Source organism: Setaria italica, chromosome IX (genome assembly GCF_000263155.2).
Source record: "Setaria italica strain Yugu1 chromosome IX, Setaria_italica_v2.0, whole genome shotgun sequence".
In the NCBI taxonomy this organism is placed as follows: Eukaryota; Viridiplantae; Streptophyta; class Magnoliopsida; order Poales; family Poaceae; genus Setaria; species Setaria italica.
This window is the reverse complement of record NC_028458.1, coordinates 41385521-41397430: the sequence shown is the minus strand read 5'-3', so window position 1 is coordinate 41397430 and position 11910 is coordinate 41385521. Positions and strand designations below refer to the sequence as shown.

The following is an 11910-nucleotide window of genomic DNA, read 5'->3' as shown; positions in this document are numbered from 1 at the left end:
TGTAGCAAACTTGGCTGTGGTTCTGCCTTCTCAATATTCAACAGCATAATAATTTCAGTTTCAAGTAGTAATAATATGTCTTATTTTTGAAAAAAGTAGTAATAATATGTCAACCATGAGTGCATAATTTTCTACGGATTGCTTGGAAGAAAAGGATTTTTTCTAGGAATTTGTAGGGTTCAGTTCATGTTTGTATAATACTGAGGACTAGGGTTCCAAAATCCAAACGCCGCTGCTAGAGAATTGAGTATTAAACTGGCGCATCGCTCTCGGTTGCCAATGAAGAACTGGCTGTGATCGTAGAATCATAACCGGTCCATTGGCTGAAACCATGATCAATCATTCAGTGGCCATGAACTAGTTGTGATGCTATCGATCACAAACGGTTGGTGGTTCGCACTGGGTGTGCTTCCTTGGGGCGGCACCACAACCGGTTTGTGGCAACAACTGGGTTTGATGCATGATACATCAAGAAACACAACAACAGATTTAGCTACAAACCGGTTATGTTGTTGGAGCCTGAGAAACACCTTCACATCATGTTGTTGGAGGCAAGAACTGGTTGCAAACTGAAGCTGAAGATCACGGGGAACAATCCATGGCTTTCATTAATGAAAAAAAATTATTAATTATAAGCTTAATAGGACATCTTTGTCCTTATAGAAAGATAATAAACTAAAGCACAATCGTAGATTATTATACTGGAGTTATGGCAAATATGATCACAGTTTAATAATTAGCCATCTTTCGAGGCGTTCATATCAGCATTATGTGGACAGTACGCAAAGGGTTGCCAAATGTATTTATGCTACACTGTATCCGAATAGTGAGCAGAATCAAAGGTACAGAGATCCACTGTGACAAGGTAGCAATTTTATTTCCTGCCATGCATTCAGCATTTCAACTAATGGTAGCTGCACACTTAAAGCTTAAACTTCAAGTGCCGATAGACCATCACCGAATAGAACCATTTACAATGAAGATTTAACAGTGGATGGCTAGTTGATATCGCACCTCATGGCTTTATATATCAGTGCACTTCTATATGTATTGGTATGGCGTATGCTAGATGTGTGTAGTTTTCCAATATACAAACGCAAATGCTTAGAAGCTGCCCAATGTCTGCTACTTTAGCTGCTGAATTTTTAATGCCTAGGGTGGGCAGAGTAGGCTTCGGATGCATCGGGACACTTGGCATGTCTCTCGCAGATGTTGCAGTAGGCGATCTTACCAGATGTCTATGTATAAGATCCGTTCTCTGCTCATCTGTTTCTATTCGCTACCATATGGAGATGCCAACTGGATTTGAATTTTGTATTAATCAGAGACACAACATTCACAGTGGACTCTCACGGAGATATGTTGTTCGCCTCTTCCACAAGACCAGAATGAGTGCCAACCAGGCATCCAGATCCAGTAGACCAGTACATGGATTACATGTTTCATGTGTTGGACTATTCTATCGAGTTCTATTCTTAGTCTATCCGTTTTGATTTCGAGATCAAAGATGGTTTATGCTTGTCCTAATTTCCATTTTCAATTAATTAAGAAGTTGAATGCAGCAGTCCAGTCACTACAAGTCCCATCTTTCTCCAGGGCGATTTCATGAGTACCAGATGATAATAGTTCTTTCAGATTTATTTTCTCATTTGGTCAATGAAACACATCATTCGACAAAACATTACCGACAAGTAATATAAGTTTCAAGATATGAATACTTTATTTTGTAGTATGGAGCGGGGTTTGTGTGGGCCTATCAAGGATTGACTCTGGAATATAAGCACAAAAACGAAAGCTTCGATAAAAAAAACGAATGTCACTTTGCACATGGACAGCATATCAAAAAATTACCATACCTCAGAACCAGCCGAAAGCAACAACAGAAATAAAATAAAAATAATCCAAGCAGGACAAAGGAAAAGGTTACTCCTTAAACTGCTACAGAAACCGAACAGCAGCATTCAACTTTTTTTAACCAATGGAAGTAGAAAACGGGAGCACAGTAACGTGTCTCCATTAATGAACTCCTAATGTACTCCAATACAAAAGGGGAAAAAAGCTTGGCCGGAACAAATATCAACACGGATATCTGCATATCACGGCATAACCAAATGCAAACATTTTATTTTCATTATTCCTCAATGCTGATTATCATTGCACTTGTGGAGACACACGGTTGAAAGAGAAGCCAATCACTCTGTTTAGAAAATATACGGTATTATTTTAGCATGCGCGTGATCAAAATTTTCCAGCTCTGATTATATGGACGCCATGCTTAGCAAATGTTATATCAGAAAGAGAAAAAAAGGCATGCATCCACCACTTACCACGAAAGCCTAATAAATTCAGTTGTGTTAGCAATAACACACTGCAGCATAGCTCGGCGAATTGGCGAATTCCTTCTGAACTTAACAGGCATAAGTGCCAACTCAAATAGAAAAAAAAAAGTTAAGCTGCCAATATGCAGCCTCTTTTTAGATAGCAGAAGTTCACATGGAAACAAAGCCTACCAACTAAACTTAGGAGCAAAGAAAATCCATGAGCCAAGAAAGTTATAAGTAGATTATATGTTAGCAGTGATCACAGGGAAACGAAGCCAACCAACTAAAAGAATTGGTGGGAGATTGCCACACATAAGGACTAATCCTCTGGATCAATATACAAATCAGTAAATAAAGCAAGAAACAAGCACATCCGGTTTCTTCAAATAAGATGAATGAACTTACAGAACTACTGAAGTAACCACGCTCTCTGAAACACAGTTAACATAGGGTGGATAGCTTAGAGTGGTGGAAGCTACACGGTATCCGAATAGTGGATTTAACCCATAAGATGGCTGAGAGTGCGGGTGGGCAGCTGCTCCTATGTTCACAAAGTATTTAACCCATAATCAAAATGCACAAAGATCCGCTGTGACAAGTTACATAAATTTATTTCCTACCGCATTCAACTAATAGTAGTTGTACACTTAAAGCATAACCTTCATGTGCCGATCGACCATCTCTGAACAGAACCATATAGACTTAACAATGGATGCGTAGTTGTTATAATGATATCTCACCTCAGAAGAAAACAACATGACTATATATATCACCGCACTTCTATATGTCTGGTATGGCGTATGCTAGATTTTGAGTAGCTTTCCAATCTACAAATGCTTCGAAAATGCCCAATATCTGCTAATTTAGCTGTTGACTTTTTGTAAAGCCTAGGTTGGGCGCAGAGTATAGGCTTCGGATGCATCGGGACATTTGGCATGTCTCTCGCAGATGTTGCAGTAGGCGATCTTACCAGATGTCCATACACAAGGTACGCTCTCTGCACATCTCTTTCCATTCGCTACCATATCAAGATGCCAACTCAATTTTGTATTGATCAGAGAGACAGCATTCACGAAATTGGATTCTCCAGGAGCTATTTTGCTCCCCTTTTCTACCAAGACCAGAATGAGCGCTGACTAGTAGAGCTAGTTATATTCTTAGTCTATACGTTTTTATTTTAAGTTCAAGATGGTTTATATTTGTCCGATATTACTATATATTGGATTGAGAAACAATTTCCATTTTCCATTAATTAAGCATATGAAAGCAGCCCCGGTCACTACAAGTCCCATCTTTCTCAGTTTCTCCAGGGCAATTTCATGAATGAAAGATCATAATTGTTCTGTTCCAAAATTTTTCTCATTTGGTCAACAATACTTTAGTGTAATTCACAACGACGCTAAGATATAAATGAGTGAATAGTAATTAAGGGGACTACATACATTTCCCAATACACCAAGGCTCAATACTACTGGGTGACAATCAGTCATCCCTTAAGAGACACAAGCAAGCTTACACTGGGATTGACATCGACTGGAGTAAGATTATGTGATATACAGAAATCTTGCAGTATGTAATCAGACTAAAATTTAGGTGAATGGCTTTTAAGGAGCAGACTTAAGTATTGAATGTGATTCCAGGAGGTGTAGCAATAAAGTCATCTGGGTCTAGTGGCTCCTGGAGGTGAACCACTTGAAAAAAGTTGAAGGGACTAGATCATCATTTTAAGAGTTTATGGACCCATATAAGAATGCCGGAATGCATAAGTGCATTTCACTCAAGTCAAAATTTGTAACAATCTTCATGTGTATATATCTAAATTCAGTTCAAGCTGACAGTAATATAATTAAGTGACTAGTGCAAGAAGGAAACCTGGTAGACTTTTTAGTACTTGGCTTTTATTTTGCTATTTTGAGTAGGATTTTCTAGTAGTTATAGCATAAAGTAGCATTAATTTCTTACATATATACTTTATATAGTAGAACAAAATAGATGAAAGGGTTTACAAACATAAGAGGAAATCCATGAGGGAAGAAAGTTGTAAGTAGATTAAATATTAGCTATGATCACAGGATCCCATATAAACAAGTTGGTGGAAGATTGGATGGCCACACAAAAAGAACTAACCCTCTGGATCGATATAATAATCAGGAAATAGAGCAAGAAACAAGCGCATCCGGTTTCTTCAAACACACTGAAGATATTACAGGACTACTGAAGTAACCACACACTCTGAAACACAGTTTGCATGATTTCCTCATGCACTTAGCGAATATTGTTACAGAAAGCAAATAGCTAGGTGGTTTGGTCTCCCTTTAAGGGAGATATGCATCTACTGGTTAAAACAAAATTAAAGCATACCAAATTCAGTTGTGTGATAGGACAATTCACTGCAGAATAGCTAGATGGTCAGCTCATCATATCCTTCTAACCTCTAAATGCATCGGCAAAAAGGGACACTTGTGGACATCCTGGAGCATCCAAATGTAATGGCATCTAGTTGCCATTTTCCAGTGCTGGCGTCTCCAAGTAGAGAGGAACATACGGTACAAATGACCACAAACAGGTTTCTGAGACACTGCGGGTGACACGAGCACTCCTGCTATCCATATTATAGAACATCAACCTTCCCTGCAACGAATCAAACAGGAAGATCGAATTGCAGTGGGGATGGATGCCGGCTACTCCCACCAAGAGCCCAGACTGCGAATACTCGTCCGCATCAGCAAACAGTCGTGAAGTGTTAACGCAGTGCTTCAAAGTCCACCTGCCATGGCCCTCCAACACATAGATTAATTGATAGCATGTGGGTGCTCCGATCATCCCTTTTCTAGATAATGGAAAAAGTTCCGGCTTCAACCCCTTTTATTATTACACTTAGTAGCTCAACACTACCCATGCCAAAGCAATTGGTTTAACAAACACACACAAAGTATCAAACACCAATTCGCAAACTAAACAGCCATCCATAGGAGACAAAGAAGTTAAGGGCTGATGTCTTCAAGGTTCGACATGCTTGGATTATCATCTCCTCATTGTGCTGCAACTGTGCCCACTATCGAAACCAGTACATTCCCCTGAATAGAACCTGCATAAAAAATTTTGGTTGGCACTTGTCAAAAACATCATTCCTTGTTAACCAAATTGCCCAACATAAAGCTGTTGCCGCTGTTAATAAGTGTAGGTTTGGTTTTTGCCCTCTTTGTTTTAACCCTTGATTGAATAAGTCATCAAAGTTCAAAGGTGGATCAAATCCAAAAACGATATAGACCGCCCACCATAGGAATCTAGCATAAACACACTCAAAAAAAAAGATGTTGGATAGTCTTTTCGGAGCAACAAAAGCTACAAATCTTACTACCGTTCCAATTTCTCCTAGCTAGATTATCTTTTATAAGCACTACCCCTTTTTTAAGTACCACGTAAAGATTTTAATCTTTAGAAGTAGCTTAGCACGTCAAATTTCTCATGTGACTTTTACCCCACTATTAATCAAGTGCATATACATGGAACGCACTAAGAAGCGCCCGTTAGCATGAAGTGACCAACTAAAGGTGTCTCTACCCTCCTGTAAATTTATATTTAAGAGTCTTGCTACAAGATTATGCCAGTCTTGTAGTTTATCACCCACTAACGATCTCCAGAAACAGATATTTAAAGGTGTTGTGTAGCATATCTTTTACGAACGATGTTATACAAAGATGGATACTGGGAGCTCAACGTCTGGTTACCGAGTCATATATCTTTCCAGAACTGATCCTTCCTGCAACTTAAATCTTCCCAGGCTAAGGAACTGATCTTTCACACTCATAAAGCTCATCAAAAAATGTGAGTCTCCTGGTTTCTTTATAACCTGACCTAACATCTAACATCTTGTTCTTTAGATATTTATTTCTTAATAATTCTTGCCAAGTCCCATCCTCATTACACAATTTAAATAGCCACTTACTAAGGCCCTGTTTGGCATGGCTCCAACTCCGAGTAGAGCTGCTCCACTCCAGAACTCCAGGTGGAGCCAGCTCCACTCTAGAACTCCAGAACAAAAATGGGATGTTTGGCTAGATGGGTGCTCTCAACTCCAAAAAAGATCGATTTCAGTGTGGATTGCCATTGTTGCCCCCAATTCAGGCCCCTCTTGTCATCCTCTCTATCCCATCTTCTTCTCCTGCCACGTTTTGCTCGGTGAGAGAGAGACTGACGCATCACGCACGGACGCCGCCTTGATTCCTGCCTCCGCAGGTAGCTAGCTTCGTCCGCCCGGAAATCCTAGTGCCGGACCACTGCTACGATTGTCGGGGCGATGTCGTCATCGAGCTGGGAGGCGGCGACGAAGCTGACGAGGAGGCTGCTCTTGCCGACGCCCGAGTCCCCGATGAGGAGGATCTTGAAGGAGCACTCGTGGTTGCCGCCGCTGCTCTTGGCCCCCGGCGACCCATTACTCCCCCTTCCCCTCGAATTCCGCCCGATTCGGCGGTGACGGGCGGTGAGGAGGTGGCAGGCGGGGCTCGATGACGACGGCGACGGGGGCGGGGCGGCGATGGGCGGCAAGGAGGCGGCCACGGGGTCGGCGACGAGGGCGGGGCGACGACGGGGGCAAGGCGGCGACGGGCGGCGGGGCGGAGCGGCGACGGGGCCGGCCGGCGGCGGGCTGGGTGGCCACGGGGCCGGGGCGGCGACGGAGGCGGGACAGCGACGGGCGGCGAGGAGGCGGCAGGCGGAGCTCGGCGACGGCGGCGACGGGGGCGCCCCGGTGACGGGCGGCGGGGAGGTGGCCACGGGGCCGGCGACGGCGGCGGGGCGGCGGTAGGCGACAGGGGTGGGGAAATAGAATGAAACATTTTTTTGTGTAACCAGTGGCATTGGTGGGTAATTACCCACCAACTCCACGAGGAGGTTCGAAATAGAGAGTTTTGGAGCAGCAAAAGAGGTGCTCCAAAACTCCACCTCTATTTGCACTACAGCTCCATGGAGTTGGCTACTCCATGGAGTTTTGGAGTTGAGGTGTTTGGCTGGATTTTTTGGTGGAGTTGCTGGAGTTTTGGAGTGGAGCCATGCCAAACAGGCCCTAAGTAGGCATTTATTTTGTAGTTCTAGATTTTGTATGCCCAATCCACCTTGTTCTTTTGGTTGGCACAAAATTTTCCATTTAACTACTCTGTACTTCTTCTTATGTTGATCATTTTGCCAAAAAAAATCTTGATCATAATAATCCATTTTGTTGATCATAATAATCCATTTTGTTGAGAATTCCCTTCGGAACCTTAAAAAAGGACATCATAAACATTGGTAAATTGGATAGAACCGAATTGATCAAAAGCAGTCTACCTCCAACCGCCGATAGTAATAGTCTCTTTTCAAATCTATCTTCAATGAATTTCCGGTCATTGTTACTCAATTTCCTATAATCTTGATCTATACTCAATTTCCGATCATCCCTGTCCGCATAGAACAAGCGCCCTTGAGAATGCCCAATGAGCTCAACATCTTTGCTTCGCGGAACAGGAATGGTTCTCCGTGTCTGCCCTTTCATGTCCAGTGCAGCGACAGCGCGTTCATCGCGAGTGATGAAATGCAGAAAGCCATTGAAATAGGTTCTCCTGCTCCGGTGGCTCTGAGGAGACCATCCGCTGTTGTGAGGATGGAAAACCCAGCCACCTGTTTCAGAGTAGATCTCAAACCCCTCGAACAGGATTTCTTCGGTAAACCCATCGTCTTCGTCTGCCTCAAGCAATCGGACCACATGGAAGTGCGGCCAGACGGCCGGATCGAAGCACAGGATGCTGGAAACGCAGATCTTGCCGGCCTGGGTTGGCTCCGGCACCGGCGGCACGGTGGTCCACTTCTCGGTGGCCGGGTTGCAGACGACGTAGGACGCGCGCTGCTCGGAGCTCCGGGAGTTCAGGAGGACGAGCCCGTTGCAGCAGTCCAGCGGCCCGCCGCCTGTGTTCGCGGGCAGGAAGGCGAAATCGCAGAGCGAGGGAGGGCGCAGCCGCCCGTTCCTCCTCGGCGGCGGCGGCTAGGCCAGGCTGACGAACACGCAGGAATCGAACTCGTCGAAGTAGAAGAAGCGGGCGAGGGTCTGGGGCAGCTTCTTGCGGCTGTCGGGGTGGGAGATGAGGCTGCGCCACGACGGGCAGACGCACTTGAAGCGGCAGATCGACTTGACGGGGATGCGAGAGAGGATGTCCACGATGAGGCCTTCGGTGAGGCCGCTGCCGCCGCCGGCTGCGGCGCCGGTGACGGCGGGGCTGCGCTTCTTCTTGGAGTCGGGGCCCTCCATGGCAGTGTTGAGATCAATCTGCTATGGACCAAGAGATCGGGAGAAATGGTTGGGGCTGGGGGGAGAGACTATATAGGTGGTGAGAGGTGGCGGCCGGCTGTGGATTGAGTAGCGGTAATCGTAAGGTAAAAATAGGTCGTCCATGCCAATTTGATCTGATGTGAGATCCATGGCAGAATAATATTGAAATCACATACCATTTCCACCGTGGATTAAAAGCAAATAAATCTGGGAAAATAAATTAAGGTTTGGAGGCAAAGGTAATAAGGAAATAACCACATAACATAGTTTATCCTTCTTTCTTTCTATTCGATATGGAGTATATTCAGCAACATGATTCTTCGAAAGAAAAGATAGCTTTCTAACAACAAAGTTCTATGCAGTACACTCTTTTCTTTTTCTTGAATTTTAATAGCAGAGCTTTCTAATAACAATTTTTTATCAATCTTGAAAGGAACCTGGCTACAGATCAAGAAAAAAGAATGTACTTTATAAATATCATGTTTTCCTTCTATGCACTACAATATCATGTTTCCAATGCAACTCTGCAATTTTCATGGTTCACGCAAGATCAATGATCCAACATCAGAATGAAAAAGATAGTTGGGATTCTAATGATTCTGGTACTAAAATTTCCATATGTTGGACTAGCAAGTTCACAGCATTGACACTGGTTTAGTTTACTCTATTATCCTGAGTTGCAGTGGCAAGTCTCCTGAAAGATGGTTCATACCACATATGCTTTCTTTCCATTTTTCTACTTTCCATATTTTCCATTTCACAGATGATGCAGCAAGTCTTTCCTCATGTTGAGGTAGTCGGAACACAAATTTGTTGAGCACTATGCGTTTTCTTAATCCTCTCACCACAATCCTATTGCTTAAGAGTATGTGCCCAAGTCACCTGCAAGATGCTTAGCACAAAATCCTAACAAATGCAGTTGTGTTTGCATAGATGGATGATTTGACCAATTCCTTGTAAACTCAAATGACATCAGTGTCAATTTGCAGTCTTGGACATCATTAAGGGATCTAGTGAAAATACCCAAAGTTAATGCTCACAGGGGAAATAATAAGTCGTTGAAATGCTGTAACAAAAAACAGTGGTAAACATCTTATAGAGAGGAATCAGGAAATGAGCTAGGAAGTACAGCTTCCTGGCATGGTGCTTATAAGCCAAACAGAAACCCTTGCTATACAAGATGTAACGAGTTAGTATCTCAATCAAGCTTTCCAATAGATTAAAGCTTAATACTACTAAGTAACAGTACATCATCACTTGGAGACACATGATTGCCCCTGCTGGAAACTGGGATCAACAATCTTGCAGTGTGTCCTCAGATTAGAATTTAGGTGGGTGACCTTAAGGAGTAGGACTAAGTACTGAATGTGAATCAGGAGTAGTCGGTGCCAATTCAGTACTTTTAGTGACTAATTCAGCACGTGATTTTCTTGGAGATAAGTTTTTAGTACACGGCTTTGTAGTAGTTAAAACATAATATATCTTGGTCAATACTAGTATAAAAGCACAAACTATTAGAAAAAGTTTAGTTAAGCTTTTCTCGTGCATGATTCCTGCCAAACAGAAGGACCAGTATAGCTGCTTATATTTTGGTCATAGGTCATCTATATCATTGTGACTCAGAGTAATGAATTATATACTTCCCAACTGGTAGTCAGTGAAATGACATTTTAAACAGGCACCGGAGATAAATATTTGTTCACTTCTGTTCCATAATAGCAAAATCAATTTTAAGTGCTGCAACTGATAAAGAACAACGGTTAATAAGGAGAATATGTAAACGAAAATGAACAGACCAAACATCCATTTAAATTAACGATGATATTCTACAGACTTAAAAGAACACACACTATAATTCCCAGATGTGCACTTTAATGCCACTGGGAATTAGCGTATCAAAATTATCAATTCACAAAATCTGCATATGAGGGCACATAAACTAGGAATCTAGGCCTTGTTTCTGGTTCCAACTTGCATATCTCCTTTACTTCGGTGTTGATCAAATTATAGGAGAGCATCTTGTATCCTTCAATAGGGAGGAACACCAGATCCCTTTCAGGATGAAACACAACTACGTAGAAAATTTCTGAGCACAAGGCATTACCAGCATAATCAAACAGTATCTTTGTCTGCGGAGCCACTTCAATCTCAAATCGGTGCTTCAGTATCCACTCTCCCTTCTCGAAATCCTTCAGAGTCCAAATCTGCATCATGGTGCAGGTGCAGTCTTCTTGTACAGCATATTGCAGGAATCCCTGAGAGTGTCCGAGGCACCCAACCAACCCAAACAAGCTGGATACAGGCAAGGAAATCAGACGGCATGCCCAGCCTTCTGGATCGACAGCAAGAACCTTCCTCTCATGAGTGAGCAAATTAACATAGCCACTGATGAACACACTGCCCATTCCTTCAACCAGCCTGACACGGGACTCACGGCAAACGCGGCTCTGCACCCACTTGCCGGTCTCTGACGAGAATACCTCAAGGCCTTTAACACAAAACTTGCTGCTCTCCTCACACAAATCACACAATTCGCCGCCTCCATAGGCATCACCATCGGTGTCCGAGAGAGTATCATCTTCAGATTCTTCGAAATCGGCATCAAAGAAGACCTTTTGCACAGGCTCGGCTCTTGCAAAGTTGAGCACATGGAATCGAAGCGACGCGCCGTGGGGCTCGAAGGCAGCCAGGGCAAGCGCCTGGAATCCAGACGCCGGTACAGGGAGCGTGGTAAATCTTCCAGTAGCCGGGTTGCAGACGTAGTGACATCCGCCGCCGCCGCCGCCGCGGCAGAGGAGGAGGCCGTTGCAGCAGTCCAGGGGCAGGGCGCGGGCGCCGCACGGCAGGAACCCGAGGCCGGGGAAAGGGGACGAACCGGCCGGCGCGAACCGGACGGCGAAGTCGCCGTGGAGGTGGCTAGGGGCGTGGTTGGTGTAGAGGAGGCCGGCGAGGTCCTGGGGCAGCCTGCTGCGGTGGTCGGGGTGGTAGGAGAGGTCGCGCCAGGACCTGCAGACGCACCTGGAGCGGCAGAGCGACCTGTACGGGAGGCGGCGGAGGATCTCCACCACCAGCTCCTCCGGGAGACGGCAGCCGCCGCCCTCGCCGGATTCCATTTCGCCGGCTGCTGCCCGTGTGGGTCGCAGACTCGCAGTGAAAACAGAAATGTGGGGGCTGGTTTCTGGGCTTGGGCTTATTCTAGTCGAGCTGGGCCTGGGCCACATTTTCCGCGAACAAATTGGGGGAAAACCAAGCATGGGCTATACAAGGCCGGAGAGATTAGTGGCAATG

At 44.3% G+C, this 11910-nt stretch overlaps 2 protein-coding genes across 2 annotated transcripts; both read right to left on the bottom strand.

Annotated features, from left to right (window-relative positions):
• Positions 1-5353: 5353 nt before the first annotated feature.
• LOC101754347 lies at positions 5354-8601 on the bottom strand. Its single transcript, XM_022829758.1, has 3 exons — positions 8361-8601; positions 7647-8261; positions 5354-5409 (listed from the first exon to the last, which is right to left on the bottom strand). Exons 1-3 carry the CDS (start codon positions 8599-8601, stop codon positions 5354-5356), a joined length of 912 nt encoding a protein of 303 aa, XP_022685493.1.
• A 1925-nt stretch (positions 8602-10526) lies between these two features.
• LOC101753950 (F-box protein At1g47340) lies at positions 10527-11735 on the bottom strand. Its single transcript, XM_004986823.1, has one exon. The coding sequence runs from the start codon at positions 11733-11735 to the stop codon at positions 10527-10529; it is 1209 nt and encodes a 402-aa protein (XP_004986880.1).
• Between the last annotated feature and the right edge of the window lie 175 nt (positions 11736-11910).